This window comes from Mustela putorius, unplaced genomic scaffold (genome assembly GCF_011764305.1).
Source record: "Mustela putorius furo isolate JIRA1106 unplaced genomic scaffold, ASM1176430v1.1 tig00003962_pilon_pilon_pilon, whole genome shotgun sequence".
In the NCBI taxonomy this organism is placed as follows: domain Eukaryota; kingdom Metazoa; phylum Chordata; class Mammalia; order Carnivora; family Mustelidae; genus Mustela; species Mustela putorius.
Genome location: NW_025422106.1, coordinates 1,650,517 through 1,672,520, shown reverse-complemented (window position 1 = coordinate 1,672,520; position 22,004 = coordinate 1,650,517). Strand labels below are relative to the sequence as shown.

Below are 22,004 nucleotides of genomic sequence, written 5' to 3'. Positions count from 1 at the left end.
GCTGCCCATAGGAAGCATTCAATAAATATTTGCGTAATGAACAAATGTCTGCATGGGAGAGTGTCTACCGTCCAGAGGGGCCTCTGAAGACAGAGCCCACGAGCGACCACCCAAACAGCACCCCCCAGACACGGAAGGGCGAGCGGCCCACGTAGTTCTCGATCGTTCTAGCGCCCCTTCCTCTGATCTCCACCTCTTGGGAGTTTCTTCGGAGTTGAAGAGTAGAGAAGACCTGGGCAGAGGGGATGGAGAATTGGAGAACCGGGGCCGAGACGGAAGGGCAAGCGGAAGGAGAGCTCAGGAGTAACAACCGAGGGCCACGGAAAGAAAAAGAAAGAGGGAAAATACGCGCGGAGCGAGAGAGCGAAAAGCTCCCTACCAAGCCAGGCTTTGTTCCCTGAACCTAAGACTTTACCCGGCGGCTGGCGGCGGGCGGGCCGGGAGCGAGCGGAGGCGCGCGGCCATGGCTGCCGCGGCCGGGCAGGGGGGCCGGGGGGGCGGTGCGTGAGCGGGCGGCGCGGGGCGGGCGCGGGGCGGGCGGGCGCCCGCGATGTGCCACTCGGCGCCTCCCCCGCCGGGCCCGGGCTGTGAGGCGGCCGGGCGGCCCTGGTAGCTGGGCGCGCGGCGCGGAGGGGGCGAGCCCGGCGCACTGGTCTCATTGTTGGCGGGGGGGGGGGGCCCGTCGGGGCATGAGGGCGAGAGCACGGCGGGGGGGGCGGCCAGACAGAGCGAGCGAGGAGGAGGAGGAGGAGGACGCCGAGGAGGAGGAAGGAGGAGGCAAAGAAAAGAAGCGGCGGCGGCGGAGGAGGAGGAGGAGGGAGCGAGGAGGCGCGCGGCCCCCCGCTCCCTCCCTCCCCCCCTGACCCCCGACCCCCGCCGGCCGGCCCCCCGCCCCAGCCCCGGAGGGAGCTCATGGGAGTATGAAGGAGATGGTAGGAGGCTGCTGCGTATGTTCGGACGAGAGGGGCTGGGCCGAGAACCCGCTGGTCTACTGTGATGGGCACGCGTGCAGCGTGGCTGTCCACCAAGGTACGGGGTGGCCCGCAGGGGGCGGCGGGACCCCGGGGGCGGCGCGCGCGGGGAGCCCCGGGCCGCGCCCTCCGGAGACCTCCCGGGGCTCGGGCGCCCCTCCCCCACCCCACCTGAAGGGAAGGGAGGCGTCGGGGGGCTCCCCCCGCCCGGTCCTGGAGGACCGGGTCAGGCATTGTTTTCTTGCCTATTGTTCCAGTCCCGCGCCCCCCACCCCAAGTTGAGGGAGTTTGGGGACAGACTAGGGGGCAGTGAGTGCACTCTCCGCGCCCCACACGGCCGGTGTCGGGGCTGCTGGGGGAATGTTTACCTGCGAGGTGTCCCCTCCCGCTCGGTTATTTTGGTCCCAGCTCCCGGAGGGAGAGGTCAAGGGGGGGTCATCCCCCCCTCCCGCTTCCGGATACTGGGAGGAGCGGAATTGGGAAGGGAGGAGAAGGGTCCCAGGGGAGAGGGGACTCCTAAAATCCTCCGGGAAGAGCTGCGGATAGGAGAGAGGTTGTGCAGGGGGCCGGGAATAGAGAAGAGGGAGGTTTGGAGTTTCCCCCAACAGCACATGGTTCGGGAGTTAACTCCTTGAGGAGTCTTGCCGAGGGCGCAGGCTGGCATCTCCCGCCTGTCTGGCTCAGCCAGCTTCCCCCTAACCCCTTCCTGGGACAACCCTTAATGCTATGGCTGTCCGGGCTTCCCACCGTTCTCCTATTGGTTACCTGCACTGCACCTGCCCTCCAGCCTTGACTTTTGACCTGTACCTATTATAGTCAGAGGCTTGAGATGTGGTCCCTGGACCCCCTTCTTCCCCACCTCTTCCCTGACTGGCCCTTTAAGAAATGCCCCCCCCCATAACAACAAAACGTGTTTGACTATAGTAAATGTTGTCCCTCTGGTTTCCTCTATCCCTGATGATGAGAACAGTTTCCAGGCAGGCTTTGGGGAACAGGTCCAGAAAGAGCATGGGGTGGGGGCGGGGGTCTTCTAGAACTTTAAGGTCAAGTACTCAGACTTCTTATCCCGGTTTGGACTACTTGGTTGTGTGGTCAAAGGCTGGCCATGTGCTGTTAGGCATTCCTTGTGATCTTGCTGTCTAGTGAGCAACTCCAAACGGGAACAGCTCCCCTCTCCTTTGGAGTCACCCCCTCCCCCGCTTGCTCTGAGAGGAGCCGCTGCTGACAGATTTCCTTGATGATTTTTCCACCCCCAGCTTGCTATGGCATCGTCCAGGTGCCAACGGGACCCTGGTTCTGCCGGAAATGTGAATCTCAGGAGCGAGCAGCCAGGGTGGTGAGTCTGACTCCCTCCCTGGTCCTGTACACCTGAGCATCTCCTCCCAGTTGAACTCGGGGACTCAGAGAGGCGGAGGCTAGGGTGGGACTGTCACACAGGACTTCCTGTTTCCTGTACATCTCTCACCAACCCCTCTCTCCCTCAGCTGATCCTTTACTCCTCCCCAACCCCCAGCACTGGGCCTTTTATTTTGTTTGTTGTTTGAACTTTTTATTATGGAGAGTTTTCAAAATGTACAGAAGTAGAGGGAATACTATAATGAACCTCGTGTCCCCATCACTCATCTCTGACAATTATCACTCACGGCCAACCCGTGAGTGATGCCCCCACACATCCCCCATAACTGCTCACTTCATCCTGGGGCCCTGTGAATGTGTTCAGGAGGGGCCCAGCTCAGCAGATCCCCCATCCCCTCTTGGAAAGCCCCCCCAAAATCCCTGTGCCTCCTTGCTTTGGCAGAGGTGTGAGTTGTGCCCACACAAAGACGGGGCATTGAAGAGGACTGATAATGGAGGTGAGGGGGGCCCTGAGCCCAAGAGCTCATTGGTCGAGGTCAGCAGGGCCCCTGAGTGGGATCTGGGAAGGAGGAGTGGACTATTATAGGGTGGCCAGGGTGGGGCTGGAGGTTGGGTTTTCCTTCCCTTGCTGGCACTAGAATCTGATGGGAAGGCTGTTGGGGGGGGGGGGACTGTGTGCTGTGTGGGGCGGTGAGGTGCCAGGGTCTCAGGCCGGCCCCCCACTGCCCCAGGCTGGGCCCACGTGGTGTGTGCCCTCTACATCCCGGAGGTGCAGTTCGCCAATGTGCTCACCATGGAGCCCATCGTGCTGCAGTACGTGCCTCATGACCGCTTCAACAAGGTCAGTGGGCCCAGCCTGGCCTGTACCAGCCCCCGCCCCAGCCCCCGCCCCACCCCACCCCCAGCCAGCAGTCCTGGGGTCCCTCCAGCTTTCTCTCCACTAGTGTAATTGGAGTCTGTCCAGCCAAAGGGGGACTCAAGAGGTGGGTCAGTGCTTTCCACTGCCAGACACACGCCTGTGCTCTGGAACTTGTGTGGTTGAGCGTGCCCCATGGCAGTAGTAATGCCAGGTCATGGACCTGAGCAAGCCTGTCACCTACTCATTCACTGAACGTGTTGTATGGAATGCCTACTGTGTGCCAGGCCTGGGCTGAGGTACCAGGCACATGGGGTCACTTATCAAAACAGATGTGCTCCCTGCTCCGTGGAATGCATACTTTTGTGTGGGAAGACTGTAAATGCCAGTAAACAGGCAAATAAAATAAATGCAGTTTGTGGTCAGTGCTGTGAAGAAAAGAAACAAGGTACAAAAAGGGGGGCTTCTGGATCCAGGGAGAAGGAACAGCATGAGCAAAGGCCCAGTGGTGGGAAGAAGCTGACTGTGAGTAAGGCAGACAGAGTCCTCAGCATTATAGGGCTCACCTTCCAAAGACTGCTGTCCTGCCTTGTAGCTACCAGCTCCACGCAGCTGCGTGCATTAATTACAATGAAATACGATTTAAAGTTTAGTTCCTCGGTCACAAGAGCCACATTTCAGGTGTTCAGTAGCCCGTGTGGTTTATGGCTACTGTACTGGACAGCGCAGTATGGAAAATTTCCATCACCGCAGAAGCTTTGATTGGATAGCACTGGCCTAGGATCCTGGGGAGAGGACAGAGCTGAGAAGGCCAAAGATCCCTCGGGTATGAGGGAGGAGGGGACGACTGTACCATGTCCCGCAGACATGCTACATCTGTGAGGAGCAGGGCCGAGAGAGCAAGGCGGCCTCGGGAGCCTGCATGACCTGTAACCGCCACGGATGTCGGCAAGCTTTCCATGTCACCTGGTGAGACCCCTGCCTGTCCCCGCTCCCTCCAGGGTTCCCTGGGATCCCCCGCCAGTTGGCCCTCGGAGTTCTGCCATGGACAGCTGTCTCGTTGGTGGTGATGGCAGCGATTCCCTTGGACGGTCTTGGCCTCCCGCTAGCCACAGTCCGGGAGGGTGGGAAGAAGGTGGCCCGCTCTGGTCTGCGGCCACACGCTTCTCAGGCTGACTCTTTCGCTTAGCGCCCAAATGGCAGGCCTGCTGTGTGAGGAGGAAGTGCTGGAGGTGGACAACGTCAAGTACTGTGGCTATTGCAAATACCATTTCAGCAAAATGGTGAGTCTTGTCCACCGGGCCGTGAGGGGGTCAGTCAGTCCTGCTTTCGAGAGGGCACAGGCTCTGGGCCAGGCTGGAGCCGGGTGCTGGGAGGACAGAGATGGATGGAGCCCAGGCCCTGCCATGAGGAGCTTTGCTACTGGTTAAGGAATGGGTTGAAGTAGAGCCTGAGGGCTGAGTCAGGCAGTCCATTCCAGAAGACAGAGCTCAGACCCTGCCTGTCAGAGTCTGGGAGGCTTCAAGGAAGAGGCAGCATTTAAGTGGAGTAGAAGTGGAAGCCTTAAGAGCCAACATTTGTGGGGATGACTGTGCTCTGGCCTCTGTAGGAAGCTCTTTACGTGTGTCGGTTTATGGTGTCCTCCCCGCAACCCTAAGAACTGGGTATACTGTATTTTCCATGTTACAGATAGTAAACGAAGACCTCCCGAGGTCTTGTACGAGGTCCTGTAACTTATCCCACAGCTGGTGGTGGGATTCAGAACACACAATTTGATCTGAAAGCTCCTTGGGGACGTGCCAAGCAAAGACAGAAAGAAATAAGTCCTACGTAGAGGGACTGGCATGGGCCAAGTCCTGAGGTGAAAAAGAACTTGGGAACAGAACAGGGTGCTCAGGGAGAATGAGGCAGGAGATGACCAGAATACTCAGGCAGGGCCAAAGCAGGGCCTAGGCTTCTGGGGCCCCAGGAGAGGCTGGAGGAGGGGTTCTACTCCATGGTTGTGGGGAGACCCACCTGCTGTGGAAACTCTGGGCTATCCTGGAGAGGGAGGCTGCAGCCTGACTGGGAATGCAGCTTGGACCTCACCCTGCCAGGCCACAGGCTTGTAAGCAAGAGGGTAACCTGATCAGATTTGTTTTTTAGGAAGATTACCCTGGCAGGCACTGTGAGGCTAGATCCGAAGCGCCGAGGCTGGCGGCTGGGAGACAGCTGCGAGGGGGCGGGGGGTTGCTGGAGGGATAAGGTTGGACTCTTGAACGGTTTCTAGGTAGACAGGCCTGCATGTGGGGGTGGCTGAGAAGGAGGATTTAAGGGTGGGACAGAGCATCCGGGCTCTCAGTGCTCGGGCACCTCGGCCTGCTATGAACAGGCGGGTACAGTGGGCTTCTGTAGGGGTGGCCTATGTCCTGTTCTGCCCTGGATAGTTCCAGTTCGAACCTGTCACCCTGGTGTAATTATTAATAGTTCCCCCTTTTGTTTTCAAACGTGTCCTGGTTTGGATCATAAATTATATGGTCACCTTGGTTTCAGGGTTTGATGACAATTTAGGACAAGGTAGGGAGCTCTGTGGGGCTAACAGGAGGGGCCTCGTGGGGATGTTCAGGTTTGGCGGCTGTCAGCTCCCCAGGCGGGGTGGTGGTGGCAGCCCTAAGGAGAGAAGGATGGGCTGGAATCCTCAGATGCCCACCAGGATTCGGTGGGGCAAGGTGTGAGGGGGACCATGAAGGGGAGAGTCTTGTGCTTGGCAAGGTAGGAGCAGTACCCACCACTGGGGAGCAACTGGCTTGGATGGGGCTTGAAATTAGTCCTTGGATGTGGCAACTGGGAGGCAGTGGGTGACCTCAGAGGGGATACCTGCAAGTCTGGGACAGGTGAAGCTACCAGGCAGGGAGCAGTCCTCAGCAGTGAAAGGAAGGAGGGGGAAGGCCCTAGCTGGGAGGAGAGGCAGAACAAGGATCATTTGTGGTTTTGCTGCCATGCATGTTTACTTTCCTCCACTTAAGGGCATCAGGTCCTTTGGGACAGAAGGACCCACTGTGGGTTTGATAGAGGGGGAGGGCCAGGATCAAGAGAGAATGGCTGGAAGGAAGTATCTGGAGGGGAGAATGAGGTGGAGTACAGGGGAGCAGGGCCTGCTCAGGGGTCCCCCATGTAGCCTCTACCCCACTGAAAGGTGGAACTGGGCTGTGGCTCAGGCTGCCTGAGATGGACCAGGAGGCCTTTGTCCTACCTTCAGTGGTTCCTTGCTAGGGCCAAGATGCCTCTAGCTTTTCTGGGCCTCAGTTGCTGAATCTGTGCATTGGATAAGCCAACCGGGGAAACTCCAGGATTTAAGACTAGAGGATGCCTTCTGCCAGGCAGAGCATCACTGAAGACACAAGGTCCTTTTAGTGACAAGCAGGGTGGGAGGGCCTGGCCCCCAGGATCATTTGACTTTCAGGAATCCTTTCTTTTCTTTTTTTTTTTTTTAAAGATTTTATTCATTTATTTGACAGACAGAGATCACAAGTAGGCAGAGAGGCAAGCAGAGAGAGACAGGGGAAGCAGGCTCTCCGCTGAGCAGAGAGCCCGATGTGGGGCTTGATCCCAGGACTCTGGGATCATGGCCTGAGCCGAAGGCAGAGGCTTTAACCCACTGAGCCACCCAGGCACCCCTCAGGAATTCTTTCTGAACCTAGCGAAAGGATGGTTTGGCAGTTCTTCTCTCTTCTTTCCCCAGAAGACATCCCGGCATACCGGCGGGGGAGGCGGAGGAACAGGAGGAGGAGGGGGCACAGGGGGCGGTGGCAGTGGCTTTATTGCTGGCCGGAGAAGCCGGTCAGCCTCTCCATCCACTCAACAGGAAAAGCACCCTTCCCACCATGAAAGGGGCCAGAAGAAGGTAAGTGCCTTCTCCCTTTCCTTCTCCTGCCCACACCCACAAACACAGAACTCTTTCTCTCTTTCTTTCTTTCTTCCTTCCATTCCTTCCTTCCTTTCTTCCTTCCTTCTTTCCTTCATTTCTTTCTCTTTTTCTTCCTTCCTTAAGATTTTACTTATTTATTTGAGAGAGAGATTGAGAGAGAGCACAAGCAGCAGGGAGAGGGAGAAGCAGGCCCCCCACTGAGCAGGGAGCTGGGGATGCGGGGCTCCATCCCAGGATCCTGGGATCATGACCTGAGCCAAAGGCAGACATTCAACTGACTGAGCCACCCAGACACCCCAACACATAACTCAAGAAACCACCACAAGGTGCCCCTGAGGCCTTGGGGCCTGCCCCGTCCTTCCTCTGAGGCCATTAAGGGCCAGCAGGGGATTGAGGAAGTGACACATGAGGATCAGGGAGGGTAAGATGAGGGTCTGGCTTCCCTGGAGCTCTTGGAGATAGGTTCCTCTGAGTCCTCCTCATGACATGACGTCTCCCAAGCCCTCGACACAGGGCCCTGCACATTTGGAGACACCCCCACTGTCTAGCCACGCAGCAACCTAATTGTCTGCATCCCTCATGCCATACACCCCTGTGTGCCTGGTTCTCAGCCCAGCTCCACACACAGCTCCACGTCCCAGGTGGACACCCTCGCAGGTGTGGGCTCCTGCGTGTGGTACTCTGTGTCCCTGGAGTGCTAATGGGACAGGCTATTTTTAGTGAGCCATGTGGAGGAGGGGGAGGGGCTGTTGGCTCCCAGAGCGCCCTGCCCAAACCATTCTTGTCCAGCCTAAGTCCCCCAGTCTCTTCACGGGAGTTGGGGGGGATGCCCACAAAGCCCCTCCCTGAGAGGGGCCTACCCCCTGCATGCTTGCAGCATGTGTAGCCTCACCCAGACTGTCCCTCACTATCCAGACCTGGTCACTTCTTCCTCCCCAGAGTCGAAAGGACAAAGAACGCCTTAAACAGAAGCACAAGAAGCGGCCCGAGTCACCCCCCAGCATCCTTGCCCCGCCTGTGGTCCCCACTGCTGACAAGGTACTGCTGCCCACACCTTGGGGGGGTGCGGGTAAGGCAGGGGAGGGAGGCAAATCCTGAGGGGTCAGAGTGAGCCAGGAACTCTGGGTGCCCCCCAGCAGCTTCAGGTCACTGTGCCTGTGTTCCCTACCCCGCCCTCCACTCCCTGCTTCTACCCTGTGCTCCTCAGACCCACCAATCACTGACCAACCAGGAGGGTTAGGGTGGGGAGGTGCTGCTGCCCTGCCTGCTGGCTGCCAGATGTTTCCATCTGCCTCTGTCCAGACAGAGAGCCTCGGCACCAGGCTCTTGTCCACGGGTATAGCACTCAGGCTGGTTCTCCAAGTTCTGGGGTTCATTGCCCCAGAGATTAGCTCCCACCTCTGCCCCCCACATCTGCCCCTTGGGAAACGACCCTGTTTTCCAAGCAAATGCCGTGGTGGCATGGGGCAGGCCCACAAACAGCACCCTGAAACCCCCACTCATCCCATCCTTCCCAGGCCTGCTATGTCAGGCCTGTCTCCAGAAATGGGCAACATCTGGAGGAGCAACCGGCAGGCCCTCCCCCAGGCCAGGGAGCTGCTAATCCAAGCCAGAGCGGGCCCCTGCCTTCCCCTCCTGCCAGCCTGCCTCCCCACCCCCTTACAGAAGGAGCATGGGGGCCTGGAAAAACTGCTTCTTCCTGTTGCTACCCCATTCACCTCCACTGCCTTCGGAGGCAGGCAGAGCTCTGGGCATCATCTTCGCAGGAGGCTCGGGTATTGGGTTTCCAGGGTGATGTTGTGGCAACCATCCCAGTAACCCTCTTCAGGCCTGCTTCCCAGGGCTCACCTGGAAAAGCTTGTCATTCATGCCCTCTGACCTTTCCCTGGGGCCTGCAGGCAGGTGGAAATAGGGCTGGAGATATGGGAGTTCCTAGCGGCCAGGTGTCCCCTTGGACATGTAGGAGACTTCTACCCATCCCCCTCCACCCACCCCTGCATTTCAGCTACCCCTCCCCCTTGGCCCTTTCCTCCCTTGCTTTCAGAACCACATCTGGCTCCCTTCAGAACTCCAGCTGTTGAAAAGAACAAAGAGGAAGACAGAGACCAGGACTTTGCCCAGGGAAGGGCAGTGCAGGGTGATTCTTGTCCCCTGATCCAACCTTCCTCTAGCTTTTATCCGGTTACAGAGTACCTGGTCTTCTCTGAGAGGAAGGGCGCTGTCCCTGGTGGTACCACAAAGCCCTCACTCTCTCCCTCACCACATGCCAGGGTCCCTTCTCGAACAGGAAGATGGAAGGGGTCTGTGGGGATTAGCTCATTTCATCCTTAAAATAATCCATTGAATTAGGTATTATATTAACCTAGTCTAATAAACGCAGAAGCCCAGGCACAGAGAGGTTAAATAACCTACCTTAGAAGTACACAGCTCGTAGGTAGGTGGGGGAGCGGAGATTTGAACACGGGCAGTCCGGCCTGAAGGCCCATACTTTCACATAGGCCACGGTCTCGGCAGTATATTCACAGCGGCTGCCAACACCTGACTTGGTTGACCCCTTACTCTGTATCTGGCCCTGTGCTTCTCGTGCCATTCCAAAGAGGCCTTGTTGGTCCTCTAAGGACCCTGAAGCTCAGCAAGGCTGAGAGGCCACACAGCATAGCACAGCCGTGGATGGTAGAGCCCCCCAGGCTGCCTGCCTGCTCTGCCTGACCCCAGAGCCCATGCTGCCCTCTGGGGCTCCCTGGAGGCCTCAGATGTGGGGACTGGTATTTCAAGGCAGTGTGGCAACTGTGGACATGGCCTCTGTGAGGACATGGTGCTCTGGATCTAAGAGGACAGAGCGACCAGGTTTGTCCCAGGGATTTAGGTGGCCTCGTGGGTTAAGGCCTCACAGACTTCCAAGCTGGATTTGGAAGGATGAGAAGTTTCCCAGGAAGAGTAAGGAGAGACTGTCCTGACAGAGGCTTGGCACTGCTGAAGAGCCCAGAGTGGCCAGGGGAGGGGGTTTCAGGTGAAGGAGTGGTGACTGGGGGGCTCGAGGATGGGGCCAGGCAGTGGTGCCTCTCCCCTGTGCATGTCATGGTCAGCACATCTGGGCTTCTGGGGCCCACTGAGCGTTTCTTAGGTGGATGACTGAACAGATGGGCACACGTGTACGGGCTCAGGGACTGTTTTCACTCCCCTCTGCCTCAGGTGAAGGACAGACAGACTCCCCTCTCCTCACACCCACCTCCCTGATCTGGGGTCCCCACCCACAGGTCCTTCCCTAAGCAAACTTGGACTCTGTTTGTAGCAGAGACAGCCCCGTTTGCATCTGCCACACGGCCAGGTCAGAGTGAGCCCAGACAGCTGGCCTTGAGCCTTCCCCTCTCCTCCTTCCCTCAGGTCCCCTCCTCAGCTTCCTCGTCCTCCCACCATGAGGCCAGCACTCAGGAGACCTCTGAGAGCAGCAGGGACTCAAAGGGGAAAAAGTCTTCCAGCCATAGCCTGAGTCACAAGGGGAAGAAACTGAGCAGTGGGAAAGGTGTGAGCAGTTTCACCTCGGCCTCCTCCTCCTCCTCCTCCTCCTCCTCCTCTTCCTCCTCCTCTGGGGGGCCCTTCCAGCCTGCAGGTGAGTGTGGGCATCCTGGAGGAAACTGGGGGCGGGACAGCCTTTGGCCCAGAGCTTCTCCAGCCAGAGCCTCTGCACACTGCTTTGCATCTCATTTGCTTCTTAAATTGGTTAAAGATGGGGGCTCCCCACCAAGCGATGCCTCTCCAGCCCCTCCCTCTCAGGCCCCACCCCTCCACTGCCCTGACAGTATTGGCCTGTCCCCTGCACTTGGGCCTTGAGAGGCCATTGTTAAAGTACTAACGCTAATGATAGCTCCTGTAATCTCTACAGTCCCGTGAGGTCAGCTGGGCAGGAGTTCTCTTTCCCCTTTATCACACATGGGAAAGCTGTGTGGGCGGGGGAGACGTTCATCCTAAGACATAGAGGCAGTGGCAGAGCTGGGACAGGAACCCAGTCTTCCCCAGCCCCCGACCAGAGCTCTCTCCAGCTACTGCAATTGCGAGGGCGGGGAGGTGGGGGGGGGCGCAGATCTGGGGCCCAGCTGTAATTCCATTTCCCCCTCTGTGCAGTCTCGTCCCTGCAGAGCTCCCCTGACTTCTCGACGTTCCCCAAGCTGGAGCAGCCAGAGGAGGACAAGTACTCCAAGCCTGCAGCCCCTACCCCTTCAGCACCCCCCTCTCCCTCAGCCCCCGAGCCCCCCAAGGCTGATCTCTTTGAGCAGAAGGTGGTCTTCTCTGGCTTCGGGCCCATCATGCGCTTCTCCACCACCACCTCCAGCTCAGGCCGCACCCGGGCCCCATCCCCTGGAGACTACAAGTCTCCCCATGTCTCCGGGTCCGGGGCCTCAGCAGGCACCCACAAGCGGATGCCCACACTGAGTGCCGCCCCCGTGCCTGCTGAGGACACCCCTGAGACAGGCCTGAAGGAGAAGAAGCACAAGGCTAGCAAGAGGAGCCGACATGGACCAGGTCGTCCCAAGGGCAGCCGGAACAAGGAGGGGACTGGGGGCCCAGCTGCCCCCTCCCTGCCCAATACCCAGCTTGCTGGCTTTACGGCCACTGCTGCCTCACCCTTCTCTGGAGGTTCCCTGGTCAGCTCTGGCCTGGGGGGTCTGGCCTCCCGCACCTTTGGGCCTTCAGGAAGCCTTCCCAGCCTGAGCCTGGAGTCCCCCCTGCTCGGGGCAGGTTAGTGACCCTTGGGCATCTCAGGCCCCAGCCAGTCTAGTGAGGGAACAGAGGCATAAGCATGCAATCCGAAGGAAATGTGATAGAAACTGCTCCAAAGGACAGAGATAAAGGATGGAAGAACTAGTCCCCTCTAATACACTCCATGATACCCATCTTCTGCGGGGTTGTAGTGGGAGAGATTGGAGTAGACTGCCAATAGGAGGACTCACCTATTAGAAAAGCCTGGAATCCTCCTGGCCTGGGCAGGGCAGTCTAATAAACAGGCATGTCAAACAGATGTCACACACAGGCAAGAGGTGACATCTTTGCAGCTAAGAGGATTAGACTGATCCAGGGGAGCATTCTCTCTGGGGAGGGGCTGCCCCAGCCACCTGACTGAGAGAGCGTTCTGGGGGAAATGGTAACTAAGCATCCCTGTGTGTCCTTCTTGTGCCTGTAGGCATCTACACCAGTAATAAGGACCCCATCTCCCATGGTGGCAGTAGTGGAATGCTGCGTGCTGTCTGCAGCACCCCCCTCTCTTCCAGCCTGCTGGGGCCCCCAGGGACCTCGGCCCTGCCCCGCCTCAGCCGTTCCCCATTCACCAGCACCCTCCCCTCCTCCTCTGCTTCTATCTCCACCACTCAGGTGAGGCCTTACCCTTGGGCTCCTCCATCCCTGGGCAGGTGGGGGACAGACTGCTGGGGATGCCAGCTATCCATGGGAGAGACTGAGAGATTAGGCTTGGTGGCCACCAGAATATCACCCTCTCTATGGCCCTGTCCTCCCCAGCACATCTGATCCCTCCCCCTCTGTGTACACATGGTTGTGCCCTAGATCCCAGAATAACCACCAGGCTGGACTATCCCTCCTTTCCCTCAGGTGTTTTCTCTGGCTGGCTCTACCTTTAGCCTCCCTTCTACCCACATCTTTGGAACCCCCATGGGTGCCGTTAACCCCCTCCTCACCCAGGCCGAGAGCAGCCACACAGGTACGTGTCTCTGAACCCATTTCCCTTTCTTCCCAAAGACCTGAGGGGCACCCATCACCTGCATGTCACCCCAGAAAGATGGGAGGGTTTTCTGGCTGCCCCCTCCCTCTGGCCATTTCCCGCCCTGGGGTAAAAAAAAATCCACGCATAACAAGCCAGGGTACACTTTCACGTTAAAAAAAAAAATCGTGGAGAGGACAGGACAGGACGCACAGAATTACTACGGCTCCATCTCACAGAAGAAAAAGGCTTAATGATCTGCTCAAAGCAGTTGAGAACCACGGCTCAAATTCTGGTCCTCACTCCAAGCCCAGTTCTCTGGTCACTTGCATAGTTCCCGGCTGGCCTCTTAGTCCTCAGAATGGGGCCTTTCGGTGCACCAGCTAGGACACCTGCGCTCCGGGTATTTCGGGTATTTCGGAGTTAAGGGGGAGGATCACAGGCGCCCCTCCCCCTCCCTAGAGAGCCAACCCAGCCCCAGAGAGCTGATTGGTGCAGAGACACCACCTGGCCGGTTAGGGGGCGGGGCTCACGCCCTGGCCGCCAGTTCAGGTAAACCTCCTTAAAGGGGCGGAATCCGACTCCAAAGTTAATGACCTGACAGCTCAGGGTGACTATCTTTTCCAAAACCCAAATTGGAATCCTGTGGCTCAACAAGGTTTTGCAGTCTAACTCGTGAGTTTATGAGTATGAGAAATTGCACAGGACTAATTACAAAAGCTGCAGTCAATAAGGGCAGGTTGCAGGACAGCTGACAGTCCACATTTATTACCTTGTTTGTAATCCTCCTAACATTCATTTTAGTGAGATTTAGTTTCCAGCCCAGGTCACATAGCAAGTATCAGATCCACATTCAACCGAGAACTGTCTAGACCCTGAATCTCTATAACCCTGAATCGTCCAGGAAAGAGATTGGGAGGTGGTTCTGAAAGAAGCCAGGCAGCGGCCGCCCTTCTGACTAGAGAAATGGAAAGAGACCAGACCCCTCCCATGGCTGTGCCTCCCAAGGGGCCAGGTTTCCAAGCCCGGGCTCCCAGCGCCTTCCAAGCTAGAACTGCCAGTCTGGGGTTGGGGGAGTTCCTGAGGGAAAGGGGTCTGCGATGAGGTCCCAGATCCTGCACCCACTTCCCAGGCGGGGACCGTGAGGCCGACGGCACCCCTTCCCCGCTGATCCCTGCTCCCCTTCTCCTTCCAAGAGCCAGACCTGGAGGACTGCAGCTTCCGGTGTCGGGGGACCTCCCCCCAGGAGAGTCTGTCTTCCATGTGAGGGAGGGGGCAGCGGCTTGGGGGAGGGGCAGGGAGCGGGGCTGGAGGGACTTTAGGGGAGGAGGGGACGGAGAGTCGGGCGCCAGGAGAGGGTGGGGTCCAAGAGGGGACGACTGGAACCCCTAAGGGGGGAGGAGGGACACAGGAATGGGGACGGGAGGTAAGCCTGAGCCCGATTTTTTCTCCCGACTCCAGGTCCCCCATCAGCAGCCTCCCCGCACTCTTTGACCAGACAGCTTCTGCACCCTGTGGGGGTGGCCAGTTAGACCCAGCGGCCCCCGGAACGACTAATATGGAGCAGCTGTTGGAGAAGCAGGGCGACGGCGAGGCCGGTGTCAACAGTGAGGAGGGGTGGGGCCGGGCTGGGAGATGTGCCCCAGGACCCCCAGACTCGGTCACCTTTCTCTCCGAGGTCCCCAAACTTCTTTAAGGTTCCGTCCCTTGGCCTCGCCCCAGCCTCAACTCTTGGCTACCCCAAGCCTTACCTCTAACCTCTGCTAGGCCGGGCTCTTGGACCCGCCACTTGTGCACCCCGCTTTCGGCCTCCGCGGCCTCCTGGCCCTTATATTATTGAGCTCCAACTTCCTCCCGCCTCGGCGCTTCCAGTCAGAGCCTCCACCCCCCAGCCTCAGGCCCCGCCCCTAGTCCTCACACCTCTGCTTCCCCGGGGTCCCGCCTCTCCCAGCTCACCTGAGTCTGGCTAGCAGGCGCCTTCTCTTTTAGGTCAGAGTCTGATTTCCTCCGCCAGGCCCCGCCCTCCAGGCCCCGCCTCCGGCTCTCTCGCCCCGCCCACTGCCCTCGCCCCGCCTCTCCAGGCCTGCGGGGCTCAGGCGCTCTCACCCTATCTCCGCAGTCGTGGAGATGCTGAAGGCCCTGCACGCGCTGCAGAAGGAAAACCAGCGGCTTCAGGAACAGATCCTGAGCCTGACAGCCAAGAAGGAGCGGCTGCAGATTCTCAACGTGCAGCTTTCTGTGCCCTTCCCCGCCCTCCCTGCCGCCCTGCCTGCAGCCAACGGCCCAGTCCCTGGGCCCTATGGCCTGCCTCCCCAAGGTAAGGGGACTGCCGCCCAGTCAGGGAGTGGGAGCCTCTGCCGGGCGGTGCCACTACAGGGCCCCGATTCCAGCCCTTGACCTCCTTCCCTGATCCCCTCCGCAGCCGGCAGCAGCGATTCCTTAAGCACCAGCAAGAGCCCCCCGGGGAAGAACAGTCTTGGCCTGGACAACTCTCTGTCCACGTCTTCCGAGGTGGGCGCCGCGGTGGGGAGGGTGGACAAGGGAGGGGCAGGAAGGGAAGCGCCAGGGCCTCCAGGTCTCATCTTCACCCTGCAGCGAGTGGAGGCTGGGCAGTGAAGTGATTGGCTGAGCAATTGGTTGACCGGTTCATTCCTTCTTTTATTAAATGATAATTATAGGTGTCTACTTAATGCCGGGCATTGGCCAAGCAATCAGTGAGCAAAACGGCCTGCTCCTGAAGCTAGACTAGCCATCCGAGAAAATAATCGTTACAAATCAGGGAAAGTGTGGAAATGGAAATAATTTGAGGTCAGGATAATTTGTGAGGCAGGATGGGGGTGGGATTCTTCTGGAGTTAGGGGATGGTTAGAGAAGGCCACTTTGAGAAGTGTTTGGGAAGGGTTTATTACACCAAACGGCACCTAGTAACCGCACTGTGATTGACGGTGTTACTAGGGAGCAGTCTGTTGTTAGGTCGTGGTTACTGTTGAAATCAAACAAACAACGTGGCTTATACTTGAGCAAAAATAATCGTTGCACTGATGAGCATTAATTGCACACTTGCCCTTCGAGATTGTGTCCTGCACTGACACTTTCAAAGCATCGGTTTGTTTAGTCCTCCAATGAGCTTATGGAATAGGTACCACTATTCCCCCCATGTTATGAGTGAGTAAAGTAAGACCCAGAAGCCAGTGAACTGTGGACACAGAATCTGAACCTGAGCTTTCCCCTCCAGCTGCTTGCTCTTCTCCTGTCTGCAGAGTTACTTAGCCTGTTTAAGAATCAGTGTCTTTATTCAAATTTGGGACTAGATAGTTCGGGGCAAGCGGTACAGCCTGGGTCTAGTCCACTAGCTGGCCACCACCACCATTCCTGTTGGTGATTAACAAGGAGTGCGAGGGGTGCTGGGCCCCCAGGAAGTGATCTGTAAATGTGATTTATGAAGACCATTTGGATTCTTAGCCTTTATCCCTGGGCCTTGCTTCTCCCTCCTGGGTAGCTCTGCCTGAGTGAGGTGGGGGTGGCCGGGCTCTGTAAAGATGCTGGTGGGTGCTGGGCCGGGGGCCAGAAAGGTCACGCTGGCCCCCTGCCCCTCTGACCCCTCCCTTCCCCCTCCCTCCCCAGGACCCACACTCAGGCTGCCCCAGCCGCAGCAGCTCGTCGCTGTCCTTCCACAGCACGCCCCCACCGCTGCCCCTGCTCCAGCAGAGCCCTGCCACTCTGCCCCTGGCCCTGCCTGGGGCCCCTGCCCCGCTCCCGCCCCAGCCACAGAACGGGCTGGGCCGGGCACCGGGGGCGGCGGGGCTGGGGGCCATGCCTATGGCTGAGGGGCTGTTGGGGGGGCTGGCGGGCAGCGGGGCCCTGCCCCTCAATGGGCTCCTGGGGGGGTTGAATGGGGCTGCCGCCCCCAACCCTGCAGGCTTGAGCCAGGCTGGCGGGGCCCCCGCACTGCAGCTGCCGGGTTGTCTGAACAGGTGAGGGAGAGCTCAGCCTGGGGAAGGGGATGGGGAGGCTGGCTCTGGGAGGGGCTCCCCCCAACACCCGCAGTCCCCCCAAAAGGAAGAATGTTCTCCAGTCTTACAGGGTGTAGAATCTAGTCACCTCTTGGCCCCAGGTACTCCCTACATGTGAGATGTGAGTGCCCTCTGGGTGTGCTCTCCTGGGACAAAATCCTTTCTTTCTTGCACCCCCAGTCTTGATTTCCCTTCTGGGAAAGTTCTTCCATCGAACTTGTCTCCTTTCGGGTGGTCTCTGAGCTTGCTCTGTTTCTCCATAGTCCTGCCCTAAAACCGCATAGCCCTCTTTCTCCTCCTGGGACCAGGGAGTCTGGGAACTTGGGAGGGGCCAGGGTGGGGGGAGGAATGTTTCCCTGCCTCTTCCCATGGTCTGTGTCTTGTCGCCCTGCCTCAGCCTCACGGAGCAGCAGAGGCATCTCCTGCAGCAGCAAGAGCAGCAGCTCCAGCAGCTCCAGCAGCTCCTGGCCTCCCCGCAGCTGACTCCGGTAATGCCCTCCCTTCCTGGCAGCTCCAGCTCCTGGGGGGCCAGGGTCCAGCTCAGAAGGGAGGGAGGGCCACCTGAGGCTGGACCCCCCACGGGACTTGTTGGAGCCGGGGGCGTGGAGAGGCTCAGGGTTGCTCTCAGGCCCAGGCATTGCAGAAGGAATGCTCACCGCCTAGTGAGATGGTCTGGAGGGTGGTGAGTCCCCAGTTCCGGGTGTTTTCAGTCCCAGCCCCAAGGATCTTCAAGGGGAGCTGCAGGGTCTGTGGCCGAGCAAGTGGACACCCCCTCACCCAGAGCAGCCCCTTTTGGGTCTGTGCTGTATGTTGGGTTCTGTGAAGATTTCCTCTTGGAGAAAAGGAGTTCTACCTTTTTGAAAGGAGGGAATTGGAAAACACAGAAAACATCATCGTCTCCCTAAAAAGAAACACAAGAAACCAATTCAGTTGGTTACCTACAGGGGCCAGATGGGAACAGGGGTAGGAGCAAGATTTCTTAAGGTAAAGCTTGAAATCATTTTGTTGGTGTTTGGAACACTGACAATGCCTTGCCTGTTCAAAGCAAAAATAAATGAATCTTAAAAGCAACAAAACAGAAAGAGGGGGAATTGAATACTATTGACCCAGCCGAGTTGTCTCTCAACTTGGGGTCATACCACCCCTGGGGGCATTTGTGGTTGTCATAGCAACGGAGGAACTGATGCAGCCAGGGGGTGGGGCCAGGGCTGGCAGAGGTCCTCCCTGCAATCTGGCCAGGAGTGCCCTGTCAACCAGGGTTGACTGACACTAAGGGCCACAACTGCTTTCTTTCTTTCTTTCTTTCTTTTTTTTTTTTAAGATTTTATTTATTTATTTGACACAGAGAGAAAGATCACAAGTAGGCAGAGAGGCAGGCAGAGAGAGAGGGGGAAGCAGGCTCCCTGCTGAGCAGAGAGCCTGATGGGGGATTGATCCCAGGACCCTGAGATCATGACCTAAGCCAAAGGCAGAGGCTTAACCCCGAGCCACCCAAGTACCCCTTTCTTATCCACATGGGGAGACTGAGGCCCCGAGTGGGGAATTGGAGACAGGACCGTGACTGTCCCCCAGGCCTCTTCCTTCAGGGCTCCAGTGGGATGGGCTGGGGCCCCGGGCCGAGCAGGGCATGCTGGCTGTGGGGACCACTGGCCCCTGAGCCGTCTGGCCCCCTTGCAGGAACACCAGACCGTTGTCTACCATATGATCCAGCAGATCCAGCAGAAGCGGGAGCTGCAGAGGCTGCAGATGGCCGGGGGCTCCCAGCTGCCCATGGCCAGCCTGCTGGCAGGAAGCTCCACCCCGCTGCTGTCCGCGGGTACCCCTGGCCTGCTGCCCGCAGCATCCGCCCCCCCGCTGCTGCCTGCCGGGGCCCTGGTGGCTCCCTCACTGGGCAATACGAGTCTCATGGCCGCAGCGGCGGCTGCTGCAGCAGTAGCAGCAGCAGGCGGACCTCCAGTCCTCACGGCCCAGACCAACCCCTTCCTCAGCCTGGCGGGGGCGGACGGCAGTGGCCCCAAAGGAGGGGTGAGTAGCCCCCACCCCCACCCTGGGCTGTCCTGTCTGCCTTCTCTTCCAGGTTGGGCGGGGAGGGAAGCATCCTAAGGAGGAAGGAAGCAACCCCAACGTCAGCCAGGCACCCTACCCCAGGCCCCAGGGCCTCTGCTTGCTCTGCCAGAGATAAACTCCCAGTGTGGGCTAACAGCAAAAGGGCTCCTCTGGGAAGACCAGTTAGAGAAGTCTGTTTCCTCTCTGAGTGGACCAGTTAGAAGAAGCTGATGCTCTGGGTGGGCCTTTTGGGGAAAGCCCCACCCCCCACTTCCTCTGAGGGCATAAAGTCGTTGCCCAGGGAGCCGGCCTTGCTCAGCTTGCACAGGGCACCTTGCCCTCACCGCCCCCCTCAAACACACACACACACACACACACACACACCCCTAGCCCAAGACCCCAGGGCAGGGGCTTCAGCGGGGCTCCATTGCTATACCCTTCAGCAGTGGCCTTGCCCCTGGCAGCTGATCCCAACCGGGTGTTAGAACCAGACACCTCCTAAAGCCCCAGCCTCCCTTCCTCTCTTTCCAGACCGCTGACAAAGGAACCTCAGCCAACCAGGAAAAAGGCTAAATCCACCCAGCCCCTCCTGACCCCCAAATGGAGGGGGCAGATCTTGGCCTGAGGGGTCCTACCTAGCCTGGAGCGGGCACCTGCACCCAGACACTGGAGAGCCCCAGCTCAGAGATCGTGCTGAGGCCTGGGGAGTGTGGGGTGCTCCTGGTGCCAAGGACTGAGCCGGAGAGGGATGCCCCCACCACTGGCCCCCTCTCCCTCCCCCCAACCCCTTTGTGAGGGGCTCAGAGGGAGGACAGGCTCCAAGTCCACCTAGGAGCCCCCACTCTCAGCAATGTTTTGAGGTCCTCCAAGAACCACATGGGCCATGGCATAAGTGGGGGTTTGGTTGGACCCCCCCACATAAAATGGATCAGCACTTGAGTGGGGAGAGATGGGGGGACAGGCCCTGGGCCTGCCCACCCGTGGAAATCCCTTACAAAAGAAAGGGTGGCCCTGCTTTACCTGCAGTTTCTCCCCAACTTGGGCAGAGGGCGGAAGAGATCTCTTGGACTGTATCTCCCCGCTCCCCTGCCCCTGCCCCCCAGCGAGGGTTACAGGCTGAGCTTGTGAATGCCCCGCAGATGAGGGAGCTGAGGAAGGGGCAGGATGGCACCAAACTCAGCCCATGCTTCCCCACCTCTCGGGAGCCCCCCCTGCCCCCCCTCCGACAGGATGGGGGAGGGCAGGGGGGCACGGCCCAGCCCCCTTGGTGCCCTGCCCCTTGTTTGCACTATTGGATTTAGGAGTGCGGAGGGTGGGAAGATGGAGCTGCCTGACTCAGAGAGCGTGTGTGCCTGTGCGTGTGTGCATGTGTGTCTGTGTGTGTGTCTGTCTGTCTGTCTGTCTGACTCCCCCTGGACCTGGGGCAGCCGAGGGCAGGGATAGGAGCAGTGCTCAGATGAGGCAGCACCAGAAGGGGGGTTCCCAGCTTTTGTTTGCACCCTCCCCACCTCACCAACTTTGGTCCCTTTCTGGGCTGTGAATGGTTAGCAAAAACCAGAACAGTACTCCAGGATTGGAGAGTAACTGGGGGCTGGGGGCTTTGAATCAGGGTAATGTCCTGCCTTTCCTCCCCCAGACCTCCACATGGTTTCACTGCCCCCTCAGAGCTCCCTTTCTCCCACTGAGAGTTAGCCCTGCTTCCCTGGCCCAGGGGGAGTCCCAGGGATCTGGGGGGCATGGGGCAAAGGGGGGGTGTAAAGTGCCACTTCTTTGGTGAAAACCTCCCTCCCAGAATTAGCCAGCTTGCTTCCCCGCACCCCACCCCCTACCCCCCCACCAACCAGGGGAGCCTTCAGCTGACCTGACAACTGTCCCCACCCACCAGCTATTTCCCCCGGGGTGGAGGGGGCAATTCTCACCTTAAAGAGCCCCCACCTGCCCAGAGCCTTTGATGGCAAAGGTGGAAGGGCGGGCAGGGCAGCCAGGAGAGGGGCGAGGATGAAGCCTGTTTCAGTTGCACTGGGGTTGGAGCCGGGAGAAGGCGTTGCCAGCTTTCCCTGATGCTCATGTCTCGTCAGTCTTTGCATGTGTGGATTTTTTGTGTGTGTTTCTGTTTGGGTTTTTGTTATTGTTGGTTTTTTTTTTTTTTAAATAAAGAAAAGAAGATGTGTATATTTTTGGCAACGACAGAAACGTAGTGCAGATATATTTTTGCCTGTGCTGCTCAACTGGTTTTTTTCTGATACTGAAAATAATATTAATATTCCTGTTGATAATACTTTGTAAGATGTTAGGGAGCTGATAAAGGAGGGGGTGGGCGGGAATCTTTCCAAGGCAATTTCTTAGGCACTTGCAAGGGCTTGGGGGTGGGGGGAAGGCAGTTGTGATGACCTCAGTAATACTCACTTTTTATTAATGCTAAATATCAATTAGAAATGGTAGGACTCAGCATCTTACTCATCTTCATCTATTAAGCTAATTCCCTGCCCCCAAACCACTGAAAAAAATTACCTTCAGAGGTTCTTAGAAGAGCCGCTCATTCACACTCACACCCTTGCCCAAGGCTGTCCCATTAAGAGCCTAAATCAACTTCTGTTTTGGATGCTGAGAGAAGCCGGTCAGCTCCGAGGCTGCTGTGGCAGAGAGAGAGAGAGGTCCCTAGGATTTAGTGCACTGGAACCAAGACCTCCCCCCTCCTTCCCTCCCAGCATCCCAGAGCCTGGGGTTCTCATCTCCAAGAGCCTATGTTTTTCCAGCTTTCCCCAGGCTGGGGTGCAGGCAGGTGAGGTTCGAAGAAGGGACCCAGGCTGGCTATGGGTTGCTGCTGTCCCTCAATTGGGGCGGGGGTGGGGCATGAGTGAGGCTGTGCATTTCCTTCTTCAGAGAGAGCTTTATAATAGGAAAGTTCTAGAGATCTTCAGGATCCCAGTGCAGGGGGAATGGCATTACCAACCTCACCCTCGTTTCCCAGCCTCTGTCCCTTTTTCCAGGATGAATTTGGATGAGGAGTGGGAAGAGACACAGATTCGTAGATCTCTCTCTGCCTAGCAGAGAGAAGGGATGTGGTTTACAGGGCGGAAATGGAGTCTGAAAATGCATGAGAGGAGCTTCGTGTGTCATCACACTCAGCGTGGAGGTGTGAGGG

At 58.1% G+C, this 22,004-nt stretch overlaps 1 protein-coding gene across 6 annotated transcripts; it reads left to right on the top strand.

Moving 5' to 3' along the window:
• The first annotated feature begins 815 nt into the window (after window positions 1-815).
• MLLT6 (MLLT6, PHD finger containing) lies at window positions 816-21,878 on the top strand. 6 transcript variants are annotated; one of them, XM_045070341.1, is made up of 20 exons: window positions 816-1,029; window positions 2,228-2,307; window positions 2,770-2,824; window positions 3,059-3,168; window positions 4,049-4,152; window positions 4,373-4,466; window positions 7,028-7,066; window positions 8,030-8,128; window positions 10,475-10,700; window positions 11,213-11,827; window positions 12,270-12,457; window positions 12,692-12,800; window positions 13,997-14,063; window positions 14,262-14,407; window positions 14,920-15,117; window positions 15,223-15,311; window positions 16,425-16,774; window positions 17,211-17,301; window positions 18,491-18,838; window positions 19,391-21,878. In XM_045070341.1, the coding sequence occupies exons 1-20, from the start codon at window positions 921-923 to the stop codon at window positions 19,430-19,432; spliced, it is 3,159 nt and encodes a 1,052-aa protein (XP_044926276.1). In that variant the 5' UTR covers window positions 816-920; the 3' UTR covers window positions 19,433-21,878. The 6 variants fall into 6 exon arrangements, 5 of the variants coding, with proteins under 5 accessions (XP_044926276.1, XP_012917973.2, XP_012917974.2 ...); XM_013062519.2 differs by having other exon boundaries at window positions 6,908-7,066; XM_013062520.2 differs by having other exon boundaries at window positions 6,905-7,066; window positions 10,475-10,613.
• Window positions 21,879-22,004: the final 126 nt, after the last annotated feature.